This window comes from Chamaea fasciata, unplaced genomic scaffold (assembly GCF_029207755.1).
Source record: "Chamaea fasciata isolate MVZ Bird 193981 ecotype frontalis unplaced genomic scaffold, bChaFas1.0.hap1 SCAF_11, whole genome shotgun sequence".
NCBI classification, from domain to species: Eukaryota; Metazoa; Chordata; class Aves; order Passeriformes; family Sylviidae; genus Chamaea; species Chamaea fasciata.
In genome coordinates this window covers 1,365,072-1,381,985 of record NW_027094096.1, presented here as the reverse complement: position 1 = coordinate 1,381,985, position 16,914 = coordinate 1,365,072, and the positions used below count along the sequence as shown (strand labels likewise).

Below are 16,914 nucleotides of genomic sequence, written 5' to 3'. Positions count from 1 at the left end.
GGTATGATCTTACTCTCAGTGTCTCCACAACAAGGAAAAAAAAAAAATCATGGGCGGATATTAACTAAAGCATTTAGAAAAGGATTGCCCCTTAGCCAGACTTTTGTAAGCATTGTTTTTTTCCAAAGTATTGATCCATAAATTTACTTGTTTTGAGAAATCAGATTTTTATTTTTGATGGAATACTTCCAGTATAGAGCTACCACCAGACCTAATGGTAACATTCTTACTGGCTTCAGTAAATTCAGGATTTAAGTGCAAGCTGCATCCTACAGCTCTCATTTGCTTCCCTACAACTGCAGTTCACCAATTGAAAACAAGGCTAATGCTCTGAAAGGGTGATGTCTATTGAGAGTAAAAAAAAATAGCTTACAAGGACTAAACCCCCAGTATCTTGTTTTATACCTAATAGTCCTTTCTTGGTACAGTCAAGAATTATGGTATGCACACATTTAGAGAGTTTAGTATCTTTAATTGGCATTTCTAAAAATAGAATTATTTGCAGTCACTTTTTCATTTCCTAAAAATATTTTATTCCAACTATACAGTTCTAATGTGATCTTCATTTCTGTGTTTGCTCTTGTTGCTGAGGATGCTCAGCACTAGCATTTGGAGAGTTGGTGGCAAGTCTGTAAATTGTATTGTTCTTCACTCCTGTAGCAGCAGTAGCTCACTGCACCTTCTTAAAGACCTGCTTACACGTGACTCCACACACTCTTATTTCCTAGGAGGAGAAAATAATTAAAACCCACAACTTTTACTAAGGACACAAACATCAGAGATTTATGTGCACATCCAGCTTAATTTGAATCCACAATTTTCTATTAAATTAAGTTGGGAGGCCTGAATGTATCTTAGCCTATTTTTCATCCTAAAGAAAACCATCTGGTTTGGGTTTGCTTTCTGCTAAAAGGTCGAGGAAGGGAAGTTATTTTGGGATCTCAGATCTCAAAGGGCCAAATACGTTCTTGGTGCATTATTCTCTATTTGCATAATACGCAACTGCTTTAGGTCTTTGGAATGGGCATTCTCTATTTTGGATAAATAAAGAAGTGGGGATGGATTTGCCTCACCAGCTCTGAATCTGTGTGGTGATGACTGGTAGCTCGAGCCTACAAATTCAGAAATCAGGGTCCACTTTAATAACACCAAGCTCATGGCTACAAAAGGCAGGTGACTGTACAGAAGATTTGCTCCAGGCCTGTCAACCAGCACAGCAGAGAGGTTTGACTGAGCCTGAGAACCCTGAATGCATAAAGCTGCTCCCTTGAGTTCCACAAGAGCTTTCCCAACCCCCGCTGGCTGATCTCTGGACTCACTGAGCTGGGCATGAGTAGGGGGCAGTTTCCATTCTGGGCTGGGATTTGTGAGGCTGCTGCTATTTGCCTGTTCGCCCATCCCGGTTCCTGAAACTCCTCAAGTTTGACCTGAGAACTGCACTCAGGTGTGTGCCTGGGCCGTGTGCCTGGGGCAAGGTTTAGGTGAAAGAAAAAAAGTGTGTGGAAACTCTTTAGGGCCACAAAGACAGTGTTTATGCATGACCTAGCAAAAGGGTCATTTTCATAGAACACCTTCCGGTTCAAGATGAGACTTTTAATAAAGCTCCTGGAATATTTTGAGGAAGATATGCACATTTCTTATGGGGGACTTTGATAAAATGACTTTAAAAACCCTTAAACTAAGTCAATAGCCTTAATTGACATATGTTGCTTGACCCCAGTAAGAGAAAGTGCGTCATGCTGAGTTGGTGGAACAACAGACTAATGCAGTGACTTTAGTTAGGACCCGTTCTGTTCACTCCTGCAGAGGTAACCCAGGAGAAGGAGTGTGCAATAAGGGCTGAGAGATCTGCTGACAGTGACAAGAAGAAGCAATCAATACAATAGAAAAGGGCAATAAAACTCAAAAGGAAATGAGGAATGGTAAAATAAATCACTCACATAAAATGAAATCTAGAAAGAACTACAAAGTACAGACCACAGAATGAAATGAAGAAAATAGGAAGGAATAAACTACTAAAGGATGTGCTCCTACTCTCTGCAGAACTGTGAAAAGAATAAATTAACACTTGGCTCATGGTGTAAAGTTCAATAGGATCATAAAGCTATGGAAGTATCAATTCTTTAACGGTAACTGCTCATTGTATCAAAGCACTCTCAAAAGGACAGGACCTAGTAGTCTTATCTGGTCAAAAATAAGATACGAAAGGGGACTCTACTGTATTTTTAATGGAGAGAGCTGCATTAACAAGGATCAGAGAAATAAAGAGGACATCTTTCAATTAATGAAATACAAAAAGTGAGAAAATTGAAATACTGAGGAGTGGGATCTAAAATACTTGGTTACTTCCTTTGCATGAATTAATTTTGTACTGACTTCTGCATACGTGGGTATTCTGTATACCAATGCGGTCAATTTTCCAAGTGCAGTGAGTGAATGCATCAGCTGGCAGGTATGATCCAGAATTCTTCCCAGCCTTCTGAAAAGCAGCATCAGAGCAGTCAGGTTACCCTGAGCTACCTAAACTGACACTAGACACGAGTATTTGAGCAACTGAATCTGAGTTTCTGACTTCTAAAATCAACCCCCTGACAGGGGCATGTCTAGAAAATGCTCTGGGCATGGAGGTCCATAGCCAGACTGTGTGGCTAGAGCAGGAATCAGAAGGACAGCAGAAAGCAGGGCTGAAGGAACTGGTGTTGGGGACAGAAGATGGGAAGAGATAATGCCTGGGAGCTACCAAAGGCCACAAAGCAGGCATCCAGTCCAGAGAAATCCAAGAGCAACTGGTGCTATGGTTTCTATGTGCAGGGGAATGCACAGATGTGCAGGACTGAGGGCAGCCAGGTGTGAGCTGAACTCTGGGCCAGGAATTGTGACAGGCAACTGGGAGCTGGCTGCCAGCAGAGAAACTGGAAGGGCTGGAGCCTGCTGCCAAGGCCCTGGTGCTGTGCAGCTGGGAGGAGTGTGGAAATACTGAAAGGTGCTTCCTGGAGGCAGTGTGCATGCGCAGGAAATTTGGGCATCTCCTTTTTATTGCTGCCTCCCCCCCCAACCCCCAGGTGAGCCCATGGCCTCAACTACGGAGTCCTCACTTACACAGCAACCTTCTCCCTGCCTGTGCCACACCAAGTGCAGGTGGGAAGATCTGTCATATCCATTCCTCTCCTAAACTGGATTCTGGGACCACAAATACTTCCTCAAAATTATGTTTAGTAACGAGGAAGGGGCTTGGGGTACTTCTGCAAAGATTTCATAACTCTGCTACCGATTTGAACATTAAGAAGATATCAATTTAGCTTGCTGAATGCTAATAGTACTGCATAGTGAGGAGAAATGGAGATTGGAGTTTATTATCCCAGCAGGAACACTGCCTTTTACCCACACTGATGAGAGAGTGAGGATGCTATAAAGAGTTATAGGACAAAAGAACAGGGATCTTCTTTCAGGTCCTGTTAATTTAGAAAGATAAAAATGATGATGTGAAAAAACAATCAATTTCAAAAGCTTAATTGCTGTTTTAGTTCTCTAGGCTGTAATGTAGTGTGGCCCATAATTATTTTAAAAGAACAAATGTGTATTTTTCCTTTATTGTTGGGTGCTCAGTTTCACAGCTCCCATACTGAGTATTTTACAGACTGTGAGGGACGTTCTGGTAAATGTCTTCCTTGTGTGAACACTTCAGCCTGGCAAGTCTGGACAGACACTGAGCTCAGAAAGTGCATTTGAAATTGTCAGGCTCTTTAAGGGACATAAAAACATAATGACTGCAAATGAAATTGTTGCTTTAGAGACAAGTCAAATGCTGCCCCAATACACAATTATGTCAAAGTATGCCAAAATGACATAGCACATTCCCTGCTGTGTTATATCCAACCATTTTAATGGAGGGGCATTCAAAACCACTTCCATGATCTTACCAGGTGCATTTCATCTCCTTCAATCCACTGGGTCCAACCACGGCCTTCCTTCTCTCCGTTCTGTACACAAAGCAGCTTATCTCCATCCCAAGACACAGTGGTCTAACAAAACAGACATGTTTGGTATTACTGTAATATTCTCTGATATTATGATTAGTTTCTGTGAAGCAAAACTTATCTCTAATGATGAGTGTATCTCATAAAAAGAATGACTGGAGAGTGTTGTACCACTTAGGATAATTACAAAAGAAATGAGCTTGAACAGAACGTTGCTGCCCAACTGCCTGCCAAAAATTGGAGGGACGAGATAAAGCAAAAAAAAAAAAAAAAAAAAAAAAAAAGAAAAATCATCAAAACTATTGTCTAAGAACACACTCCTCTCTCCCTGCTGAAAAATGCAGCAGATGAAGGGCCCTGAAGCCTAACACTGTATTTGCAAAAGGAGCTGAAAACTAAAGATCCAGTTTGTTTTTTCACCCTAAGAATGATTCCCCAGCTGCTCTACCTGAAAACAATTCCCGTTTCCTGGCACTATGGATGAACAAAGCTTTTGAATACTGAGCTGGCTTTTCCTCATGTCTCAGTCTGCCTTCCTTCACTGAGCAGAGTGGTTTGGTAGTATCAGCAAGTTGGTCACTTTGCCAGCATCCTGCTTTTTGCAACTGAGGCTGGGAAACTACTCAAGCCAGAACTCACAAAGTCAGGAGTCAGGTCCAGTAAACAGTACTGCACTTCTGTGAATATTGGTGCTGTCCTGAGGGGTTCACTAAGACCTGATTTCATACAACTCCTTCACTGTATGACAGCGCATCCTGCGGCCTGTTCCTCTGGTTAGCATTTACTGACAATTTGCCTTTCCTACCTCCCTAAGACAAAGAGAAGCAATGCTCTGTAAAATACTTAACAAGGGAAGAACGGTGACAATTTGTGCTCTGTGAGGATAGTTTAACATTAATATTAGCACACGGCCTGTAAATCAGCTTGTTTGAAGGCATTTTGAGGACTAAAGATGGAATTACTGTCTACCTTGTAAAAGTCTTCAGCCACTGCTTGCATGAGCAGTCAGATATGGAGAGATGATGAATTCTGATCTGTCGTGAAAGGGCACTTACTGCATCCATCCTGTGTAGTTCCTAAGAGAAGAAGTCAGCCTACATTCTTCCTTCTGGTAACTAAACCCCGTTTAACACTCAAAACCTATCCAGTCTTATTGATTTCATCTGTGTATGTCACAAACAATTAATTCTTAAATGATAACCATGACAGCCACTACCTTTGAATGAGTGCAGGCAGCAGCCTCCTCCCGTGGGAAGCTTTAGACTAAACCAGCATGGAAAATGAATCACTCCAAGAGTGCCAGGATAGATAATCACGGGCAAGGAAATGGGATTGATCCCATCAGTCTGTCTGCACCACATGGGGGCTCTGAGAGACAAACTCACGTGCCTGTGCTAAAAATCTCTAATTTAGAAAATGCATTCACAAATTCTTCTGTTCTCTTTTGTAAAGTGATGTATTTAAACCATGCAGTAGATAACATTTTATGAAACCATATCCTTTTAATGAAAAAAATGCTAATGCAGGAAGGAACAACATATTTGGGTAAAGCTGTAGTTAATGTGGTCACCATAACGCAATCCTCTCCTGTATCTGAATCTGTAAACATCCACCAAAGAGACAGAACACAACAAATAATAGGAGTCAAAGTGAATAATGTTTAATTTATAAGTTAATGTATCTACAAATGTCTAATTTTAAAAAATGAATATAACAGACAATGAATGATGATTTGTAGATGTGAGGGCTACTGTGGAATGAAGTATTTGTATGTGGAACTTTGCTTAGTAACTGCATTTATTTATATCCATTGAGTATTTGCTCAGCATAGTTTAATCTTGACTCTAGCTTAACAGCTAAATTTGGTGGATCTATATGTGAATTCAGAGGCAATATACAATGATAAAGTAGGATCCAACTTTATCAGTCCTACTAATGTTCAAAGTCAGTTGTGAGTGTTACACTGACTTAGTACACTTGAGGGAAATAGAGAAATATTTGTAGCAGCACAAGGAAATGTTAACTTTTTAGTCTCCAAGGGCGATTAAAATTGTTTCATCTCAGAAAAAACCCACGCTTTTTTCTTAGGATTTTTTTGTTTTTCCAGTCAAGATTACAAATTGCTTTTTGCAACTTGGTGATAACCATGAAGAGTCTAAACCCACAGACATTAACCAAGCTGTCTTATCAGACAATATTCTCAGGTATCCTCTGCCTTCCCTTTGAGAAATAGAAATACTGAGGGGATATGAGTAAACCACACAATTCCTAATTTCTGTATCTAGCTGTTTTGCTCTGAAGGTTATAAAGGGCAGGATACATTGCAAGAGAACATAACGTCATTTTCTTTGTTAGCAGGGACAACCACTTTGTGACACTAAGATTAATCATTGGCATCTACATCCTTTCTTCAGGTCAAACTGTAATGTCTCAACGTCTCTTTTATTAAACTAATACACAAAATAAGAAATTCTCTTTTAGCTCAGATTGAAACACATCCTTCCACCCTAAATATCTCTACCGAGACGCACAGTGAGTGTTAGCTGAGGTTGAAGTCGCTCTGGCGGTCAATGTGCGCTGGCTGCTGCCAACATTCCACCCTCTACAACACCTAAATTAGAGCAACACTTGCTTTACAACATTCCCAAATATTGGAATCAGAACATAAAACCATAGTACCTCAGAAATACTGTAGGGCAAACGTTGTATATATAATCTCCCTTGCTGTATCAAAGAGCAAGGATTTATTTTTGAGGACTGGATCAGGGTATTACCATAGCATAACCAGGAGCAAAGCACTTGCAGACTGCTAAGGCAGTTCTGTGTAACCCTTTGGTTCTTCCTGGCACACTCCCAAGATAAACAAGCACTTTACCTTTTATGTAAAGCTACTTTTCTTAGAAAAGTGTGGCTTTGTAATGAACCTTGTTCGCCCCCATTTTGGTAATAGCATTACCTAAGGGCTGCCTGATTACAGAGCTGCTGCCCCCTGCCTGGAATGACTGAAAATCCTTGCCAGGGTTGGGGGGCCACGGCAGCCCAGGCACACAGCTCCTGTTCCTTATCCTCTTCCACAAGAGGGAGAGAGGCTGACAAACTCGGGGGACACTGGAAAACTGCAGTTTCCAGTAACAGAACCAACTAGTTGAAAATGGAGGATTTCTCTGAAACTGAACTCCGCCTTTTTGAGCATCTTGTACTACTTGATAATAAATGGAAAACATTGTTTATTCCTTTCAACTACACAGTACATAATCTAGTTCACCACAAGTGAGTTTAAATCTTGCTCACTTACCACCTGCTCATACTTAACCCTAAGATGAACACTTCCTAGGTCACGTGCATGTAATTCTATAGGAAACTTCAACAGAGAATGGTGATGGTGCAATTAGCCAACAGCACTATCAATAATACTAAAGGAATGCCAAAAAAGGTGACAGAGTGGGGTAAAAATCAGGAGTCTTGCCTCAATTTAACTCTTCCCAAGAATTCCAGCCACCAATATTTCACATTGTTCAGATTATGTACACTTTGTTCTTGAGATGTAATACTAGAGAATGGAGCTCTTCTGGGAAGTGAAAAAGCCTTTGAAGCCTGAGGACACAAAAAATGTTCAAATTTTCTTTAGTTTTATGGTATGGTTTCTGTAGTGTTTCACTTTTTGTTTACTTTGGTATTCTCCTTTTATTACTTAGGCATCCGCATAATTTTGTTACTGATTTAATCTCTTTGTGTTATGAAGTTTTAGATTCATACGCATAGCACTGCCTTAATCTTCCTGAATATTAAAGTTGGAGGAAATTATAATTAAAGTATTATCATTACTGTTTCCAGTTATGAGACAAGGTAGATTTATTAATTTATTAAATGAAATATTTACTAACCTCTAAAAATATTATTGAGAACATATCTGCTTTTTCTTTAGTAGCAGCAACTGCAGCGAAACGTTGCACAATTTCAGCTTCCAGTGGCAAATCATCCTGACCCATAGGCAGAGACAGTGACTTTTGTAATTTACTGAAATAGTCATCAAACATGTTATCAGAGTACTTTGCATTTCCCAGTGAGGTCTAAGTGCAAACACATTTGGCGCAGGCTCTGCACAGTATTTCTCATTTCCCTGCTGGCAATTCCTGTGTGCCTGCCTAGGTCAGGGGCTCAGCAGCTCGGTACAGAATGGATTTTACAGACAAATGGAAGCAAAGAACTTTCTTCCAAGCACTTAATGAACATTTTTTGTTAATGCTACATAGATTTTTGACACATTGCCTTTACAAGTATGAATTGCAGCTCCCACCTTTCATGAAAAATATGTTATTGATTTCCTATCTGTAGCAGAAACACAGTAGCACCAGTTCTATTTTTCTCCTGCCTCCCTCAGAGTGTTGTCTCTACATATGGAGCACCAAATGACAGCAAAGCTAGGTGTGCACCACACTCCCTGCTCCATCTCTATCCAGTAATTCTCAGCTGGTAGAATGACAGCCCATTTCACAACTGCAATTATGATCTAAGAAGGATTAAAAAATGGAAAGGTTTTTTTAGGTCCAATGAAACAGAAAAATCCAATTTGAGCTATGTCTTGTAAATAACACAAAAGAAAGTATCCTAGAACTTTTGGTCAAACACAGCAATATCTCCAACAAGGCATTTAACAACTTTTCAAGATAAACCATTTCATCTGTACTAAGTATCAAAGTGATATAAAAACCTTTTTGTAAGCAGGTTTTTTTGGGGGGAGAGGGAAATGAAGTTCTGATAGAATAAACTCATGTTGATGTTGCAGACAAAGTCCAATGTAGCTGTGAGGGGGAATTCTGCCAGGTGATCACTCCTTATGGCCTCTGTGCAGGAGGCTGCTCCAGGAGGTGCAGCCACAGGCAGAACCTCTCCCCCTGAAACTCCTTTTGTCTCATCAAATCTGCATCTGGAAGTTCAGCAACAGAAACTACTGAGAAAACAACAACAAACCCAACAGAGATATTCCTGGAAGGATTCCTGGTGTTTATCTCCAGATCCTGGTGCTGGCCAAAGGCTGAACATATTTAGCCACGCTGCAGCTCAGTCACGGCAAAGTCTCCTTTGCTTCTGTCATTGTCAGCATCTACAGGGGTAGCACTGCTAGAAAAGGGACTTAGGATTGGATTGAAAAATTTTAGATGAAAGGTAAGCTGTTGTCAGATAGGATCAGATCCTAAATGCTTCAATTCCTTATTTTGAATCCTTGCTCATAAGAGCAACAGAGCAAAGCAAAGCAATGTTCCAGGGAGTAGGAAAGTGAAGGTGCAAAGCTCCTGGCTATGCAGCTGACAATATGTGGGGGGAGGAGGAGAATCAATATTTCAGACAGTGCATATTGTTTTCTTTCTTAGGAATGGTGGCTTTTTTTCTTACTGGAATAAAATTGTATACAAATAATACAAAAATAGGAAAACTTGTGTATATCCCATGCCAGAAAAAAAGAGTAAATCCCATCACATCCAATTCACTCTGTGCAAAGATCAGAATCGATTCTAAGACATTTACTGTTTCAATTAATGGCTATAACTGATTTATCCCCTGTGTAATTTTAGCGAGATGCAATTGTACATAACACTAATGATTTGTCATTCAAAATAAGATTTGTTAAGTCTGGTTCTCAGCTTTTCAGCTGATTCTGATTGCACTTTCTGCATTCATAACTCTCAGAGTTTTTTAGAGTTCACAAAAAGCTGAGATGCTAAACCTATCCAAACCCACTTTCCCTGCAGAGCTTCAGTATGCTAGCAGCAGTTCTGTGAATAACTAGCTCTAAAGCTTCTTCTCAGCCTTGTGGTTTAGACATGAATTCAGCCCTGAAAAATCAGGAGTTTATGACATTTATACGACCAAAGATTCCAATCATCTCATTTTCTATCACTGTGCAAATGTGCTGAGCACATCACTTCCAGGCAGTAACTAATGCCCAAGGAGCAAGCAGGGTGTGACAAGGCAGGAAAAAGGAAACTGCTCCTCCTCACTGAGGCACAGACAGAAAGGACCAGAGTCCATTCTGACAGAGCCTGAGATAGACCCAGGATGGACTTCTGCTCTCTGGACCCTCAGAGGGGCTGACTAGAAGACTTTTCTTCATCACTTGTTGAGAGCAGTTTGTAAAGGGCCAGAAATACCAACAGAAAATTATCATAAAGTCTACCTCTTTTAAAGTACACCTCCCTCCCCACCAAAAAAAAAAAAAAAATTCAGGGATTATGACAATGAGGAGCTGGGGAAATCACAGTACTTCAAAGAGAAAGGAGGCACTAAATCTGGGAGAAGACCAGCCCCAGCAACAGTGATTCTAGAATAATGCCTGTTCCACCAAAGTATAGGAGAAAATACAAGCCCAAAAGGATAGCACTGCAAGAGTAAAGAAATAAAACAGCTAAATCAGAGGGATCGAGTAAAGACATGTTGCTGATCTTGCATTTTACTAGGCAGGCACAATTTATTTTGAATCTTCTCACCCTGTGGGAGATCCCTCCTGCAATTCCATGCACTGGAATGTTGTTTGTTGTTTTTCTGGCAGCAGAGTCTTAATTCGCAAACCTGCTCAGAACTAGATTAACAGCTGTGAATTCCATTTGTATAACAGAGGAACCTGCCTAAATGGTTAAATAAGCTTCATGAACCATGTGATTTTGTAACAGGGCTTTATTCTGACCTTGCAGTGGTATAAATCAAATTATGGCCAGAACAACTACCTCCATTGCAGTTATCCTGAATACAAACCTGAGTGGAATCAGTGTCACATTAGGCACGTTTGTTAATTAAAACAGAGCCATGATCAGTTTTGAACAACTTCCCTGCCTTCAGCAGGATATGGCACAGCCAGTGAACAGTCCTTGTGTGGTTATTTCAAACACTAACTGACATTTCACATGGTAAGATGTATTTTAGATTTGATGAGAGAAATCCACAACTCCCAAATCCTCCTCACCCTACCCCACCCCAGCAAGTCTTAACTAGGACTACAAGTTCTGTTAGTTCCAGTAAAGGAACCCTAAACACCCACTTGGTAACTTATTCATGGTTATATCCCATTTGTATTCAGGTTTAGATAATGAAATGGTTAAGATGTATTATTTCTCATATTCAGTTTAAAATTCTCGCAGTTTTCTCTGTTTCCCAGTTCCCTGCCTTTGTCATTTCATTTCCTGCTTCAATGGAAGAAGAAAAGGACTGTATCAGAGAGCACAAGGTTCTGAGTTACCAAAGCACCTCTTATATGCTCGGACAAATACTCAGATATAACACAATTGTTCTCAGTTATCCAAAAAATTCTGTTCCTCTATATTTAGAACATAACATCTTTCTTGGTTTTTTAACAAATCACTTCCCCTTAGTCTCTGTCAAAAGAGATTAATTCTGCATAGTGTAAGATAAAGCAATTCAGTCTTTCAAATATCTGAACAGCAGAGAATAATTATAATGCAAACGTTTCCTCCAGCTTTAGCAGCAGAATCATTACAAAACTAAAAATTTTAAGAAAGTGATTTTTGCATCTGAGCTATCCAATTTTCAATCTGCTTTGATTCATTGATGCAAAGACTTGCAATGTGAAACTTCAGCCTTTGTTTCAGCATTTTAAGGCTTTTCAGTTAACTTTTTCATAATTTCTTTACTAAACACTAAGTAAGTTACACTGTGAGGGTACAGAAGGCTTATGTGCCTTGTTCCTATGTGCTGGTACATATTTCACACTGTAGATGTTTCACCGGCTTCACCGGTTATGACTGACAGTGAGAAAGGGAAGCACAACTATCTGCTGATGAATAAAAGATCCTTTCACAGATGGTTTTGGATTAATTGTTTAAATAATGTCTTCCTCTTCTATGCACAGTAAATTTTTTTCCACGGTAATATTTATATACATGAAACAAAATTTCAGACTTACATCAACACCTGAGATGCTAAATAAATCACAACTTGAGATCGCAGAAATTCTCTTTAAAATTGAGGAGATTTTATGAAGAGACTGGAGCTTCACTGAGAATTAGGATATCAGGATCAAAGACTTGATGTGAGAAATACCAAAGCCAGAGCTCTCAATTTAATTTTAAATTTCTGTCTCAGTATATTCTCCATCTGATATGTTGCCAATTAAAACTATCAACAAAGTCTTCAAAGCAGTAGAAACTTAACTATATGTTCCAATTCAGATCATGTGAGAAAAAATGTCACAAAAATTAATGTTCTAATTAACACCATCTAATTTACACCTTGGAACATTTGCAGAGAACCAAAGATGCTCCTGAAGATGTAAACGTTCATTTTACATTTGTACTTGAAACTGCCAAGTTTTTAACAACCCTAGATAGCTAAGTATGATTGAAGTTGCAGAAAGATACCTTTCAAAAAATTGCCAAGTGAATCGATCTAACTTTTACCTGGGAGATCCAATCCTGGGTGGAAAGCTCAAGGAGCATTGATACCAATTCTAATTTGTGATCTCTCCTGTGGTCAACTACCTCATCTTTGGTTTTGAAGAGCACAAAAACTGCATCTTTAACTAAACTGCAGGGCTTTAGAGTTTCCAAAGTAGCAAATTTTCACTTCCCAACAGAAACAACATCCTAAAGGACCTGATGTCACCAGCTGCTGTTCCCTCTGTCCCCCTAGAGAACGGTCACCCAAAACTATGTGCATGCAAGAAAGCCAGGCTGACAGTCATAACAAGGACAAACTGAAATTGCTAAGGTTTATCCTCCATTAACTCCCTGATCCAGAAAGTTCCGACAGGCTCCCAGGAGTGACCAACTATAAAAATGAAAAAACCCTAACTGCAAAGGAGGAGAGGGCTTGTACTATCACAAGACTATCAAGTTCCTAATGTCAAAACCTCAACTTCTAAAGTAAGTATCAGAAAAACTTTTTAGCCTTTCCTCCTCACGGACAGTATTGATTTGGAATTACTGTAGTTACACTCTACCCTGACTGGCTCAAGGATATGTTTTACAACTGAAAGCTGAACACAATTTCAGTGAATTACACACAGGATCTAACCTGTTCACCATGCTGGTATTATTTTTACAGATATGTTAACTCTAGCTAGACGATATATTCTTCATTAAAAGAAAAAACAATCTATACTTCTAGAAAGAATTACTTCTAAGGTTATTTTTGCTAGTCTCCTGATGATTGCTCTGCTGTATAGATTAATGTTTAATGTGTAATTTGTCTTATCCTTGTTCCTTTGTACTGCTCATACCCTGAGCTCCTTGGATAAAACTTGCCCAGTGGTCTGCTCATTCCACAATTTAAATAACAATAATTGATTCACAACCTCTCCCATTACACAAGCTGACCATTAATGATTAAGCCATTTATGGCATGCAGTTCCATGAACATGAACTGCATGCCATAAATGAACTGCTCTACATGAACAAATGGAACACCAAGAACGAAATTCAACCTTTGCTTTCATGGTGGTTTTCTTCATAACACCACTCAGGGAGTGGTCTAGTATCTCTTATTACCTCCACAACTCTTGTCACACAAGACTCCTTCTGCACTGTTGGAGTAATTTTGCTGCTTAACAGCTGCAAATTTTGCCTGACATTATGGTTATCAGATTTGGACTGAAGTCACTTCAGAAAGACAGGTTCTTGTATTGTTTTTCTGTTTACAAAATGGAGGTCTCATGTACAAAAGAAATCTTTAATAAGAAAATTGAACTATGAAGCGTGATGTGCTGCTACAAGGCAAATGGAGCACCAGTGGTCAGTGACCTGAAGTGCCCAGCTACAGCTGGAGACCACAAAGAAACACAGAGATTGCTGGAGGGTTATGTGGAATTACATCCTTAAGTCCTTCTTAAAAAAAAAACCCAGTCAGAGTCAGTGACTACCCCTCGTTGTTTGGGGTTTTTGTTTGTTTGTTTGTAACAGGCAGGAAGGTGCTGATACCTTCTGCTTCCAAGGCTGAATAAGCATTTCCCACTAAACAGTAAACAGAGAAATGTTTGAGTAACCTTTGAAAGTAGGCTGAACTGGGTTCTACTCCAAATCAATCAGCTGTTGTAGTGACTGAAATAATCTCTCTCCAGTTCCCTTTTTCTGGTTTAACATTTTGAATCCCTCCCTTATCACTCAATTTAGCAAAACAGGGTAGAGAATTTTGCCTTATTAAAAGAAATAAAACATTACTTCTTTCCACCGTGCAGAGGATGGTTTAGTTCTCCTTCACATGGGAGTTTAATGGTATTCAAGTATAGGCAATGCTTACACAGGGACAGTTCTGTGCACACACAAACATTTGTAGCAGATATTTTGAACACTGCTATCTTTGATGGCAATTTAATCACCTCAATCTTAAATCTTTCCTTGGGCTCATAACTGTTCAGTGAATCTGGACCTCAATATCCTGATTAATAGCATTCCAGGGGCCAAAATCACACAATACCATTGGGGCACTTTCCTAAACACAAATGCACCTGCTCCTCCCTTCTGTGAATGTAGTATTCTGCACTCTCATCATATTCTGCACTCTCATCAAACTTCTACCCACTGTAACAAGGACTACAGAGGGACTTGCTGAGGGCCTCAGCAGCCAACCATTCTTTTTCTCTGGTCTTCATAATTTTTTCCTTTCCTGCCATGATCAGAGCACAAGAAAAATTGCAAATCTTTGTGTGACAGAAAAGTATTTGTTTTAAACAGCACTCTTTCTCAGAATGGAAACGTATTGTCTTTTATGAGAGTTCCCCCTGAGATAATTTTCTTTTATTTGTCATCTTCCTCACTGTAGAATATTGCCAGTGTCATGCTGCCAAACTAATAGGTGAGACGTGCTATTCTCAATCTTTTCCCCTGTAAATTGATATTTATTAATCCTAAGTTAAAAAGCAAAAAGAGCTCATAAAACAGAGCTATCATAAAACAAAGCCCTCAGTGTTTGCTTATTCATTTCAGTAAGATTTGTTCCAATGGGCTAATTAAGTGTGTGCTCTAATAAATACACCCAGGCTATCTTTAAGCACTTGGCCACTCTCACACATTGACCTTGCAATCAGTGGATTTCCTCTACTGTGAAACCTTACTCATTAAAGATGTTCTGGAAGTGACCCTAGACATCCTTCTAACAAACATCCCACTATAAATAAGCACAGCTTCGCTAAGGTTATTATTCACTGATGGATAAAATTGCTTTGTGCTCCTGATTAAAATTAGCATTCCTCTAATCTAAAGGCATGTTCAAAACTGTAGGTACATTGTGGCAAACTGAGAAGTACAGAAATAATTTCAGAAATAGCCACCCAGGATGGTCAAAAGACGTGTTATGTGAAAGGCCTCAGGTTATCAATATTCCTTTTTGTCCACTGCTAAAGTTCTGCTTCTTACCATGCACTTGCGATCGTCCACCCCAGACAAATCCTCCTCAAACTCTTTCCCAACATCAAATTCCATGATGTAGTTTCTAAAAGTGCTTAGCGTTTTAATGATCATATGATCCCCATTCTGAAGGATTTCTTTGTCAGGCTTTAGCAGACTTGCTATTTTTCTTACAGCAACATTTACATCTGAAAAAGAAAGAGAGTTATTTTTATCCAGAAAAGTCTTCCCTAAGAAAAAGTTTGCCACTTCTAGGGAGAACTGAAATGAGCAAAGATAAATAGATGTCCGAATTTTTCAAACCAGCCTTCTCATCAAGAAAAAGTCTGTAACCTAATTCTTCAAAATAACTTAATGTTTCAATTCTTTAATTATGGGGAATCTTTAAAAAATACCATTTGTATTTGACAGTTAATAAGGCCTCCAATATTTCTACAGAGGTACTAACACGACATCAAATACAAACACACAAAACTGCATTAACTACTACACTGAATCTTTATTAAATATAAAAATTCTACTGCTTTTCAAATTAAAGGAGTGTTTTTTATGTTTGGAATCCACCACTTACCTCCTCAAGCTATGCAGTTTAATGTCTGTTAATGTAAGCTTCAAGGCAGTAAAAAGTAGAGGCTGCTTAAGGCAAAACAGTTTTGCTTAAGGCAATTCTTAAAGTGCATTTCTGAAAAAAATACTTCTCACAAAAATGACTTATGACTGTACAAGAAAATATAGATTCACATAAAGAATAAGACAGGTGGCATTCATTGATAATTCATTCAAGAAGTTTGAAGGGAACCTTACCCAGTGCTTTCAGATACTCCTCAAAATTGTCATTGCTGACCATTTTCCAGTACCCATTAAAGTCTGCAGGCATCCCTGCTTCAGGTGATTGTCAAAATCACAGGCTCAGAACCGTGGGTTGATACTGCACCACACAACTCACTGCCTTGCTTTGTGGCAAGTTTGAGCCCTAGTTTCTTTTATCTCTTTTTTAGACCGTGGAGCTATGCAAGTCCTTCTAATCCGATTATTGTTGAAGTGCTGCCTTAAGATCCTTCCAGAAGGCTGAACCTCTGAAATTTCTAATGACAGCAGGATGATTTGATTTAAAAAGAATGAAATATTTACTTTTCATATCACTTGTGTAAGGGAAATCCATTTTAACTATATTACTCTTCATTCTTCATCCCACACAGAAAGAAATGCCTTTCAAATAGCTTTAGGATATTAGCAAAAGCTATAGAAGTGCTTATCTTGTGTCTTTTTTGAGCCAAATTCTTCTTTCTTGAATAGGTTTCAGCTACTTTATGCTTTCTTTCAAGAAAACAATCATACAGACCCTTTCAGTCAAAGCCATTTGTGTCTGGTATTCCTTCAACTTGTTCCACAAGCTCTGGAATCCTAGAGAACCACCAGTGGAAGCTGCTTGGCCAGCTGAGGGCTCAGAAGGACCAGTTAGGTAGAAACTTGTATTGGGAAGCAGTGGTTAATCTGTACAGTGATAAATGCTACGTCACTGCTGCATGAATGCTTTCAGTTAAGGAACTCTGAAACACAAAGGGAGCATTTTACAGAGTTCTGTA

General features: G+C 39.2%; 1 protein-coding gene across 1 annotated transcript; it reads right to left on the bottom strand.

The window, feature by feature from the left end:
- Positions 1–482: 482 nt before the first annotated feature.
- On the bottom strand, positions 483–16,442 carry RBP1 (retinol binding protein 1). Its single transcript, XM_066193773.1, has 4 exons — positions 16,133–16,442; positions 15,338–15,516; positions 3,921–4,022; positions 483–724 (listed from the first exon to the last, which is right to left on the bottom strand). The coding sequence occupies exons 1-4, from the start codon at positions 16,203–16,205 to the stop codon at positions 671–673; spliced, it is 408 nt and encodes a 135-aa protein (XP_066049870.1). The 5' UTR covers positions 16,206–16,442; the 3' UTR covers positions 483–670.
- Positions 16,443–16,914: the final 472 nt, after the last annotated feature.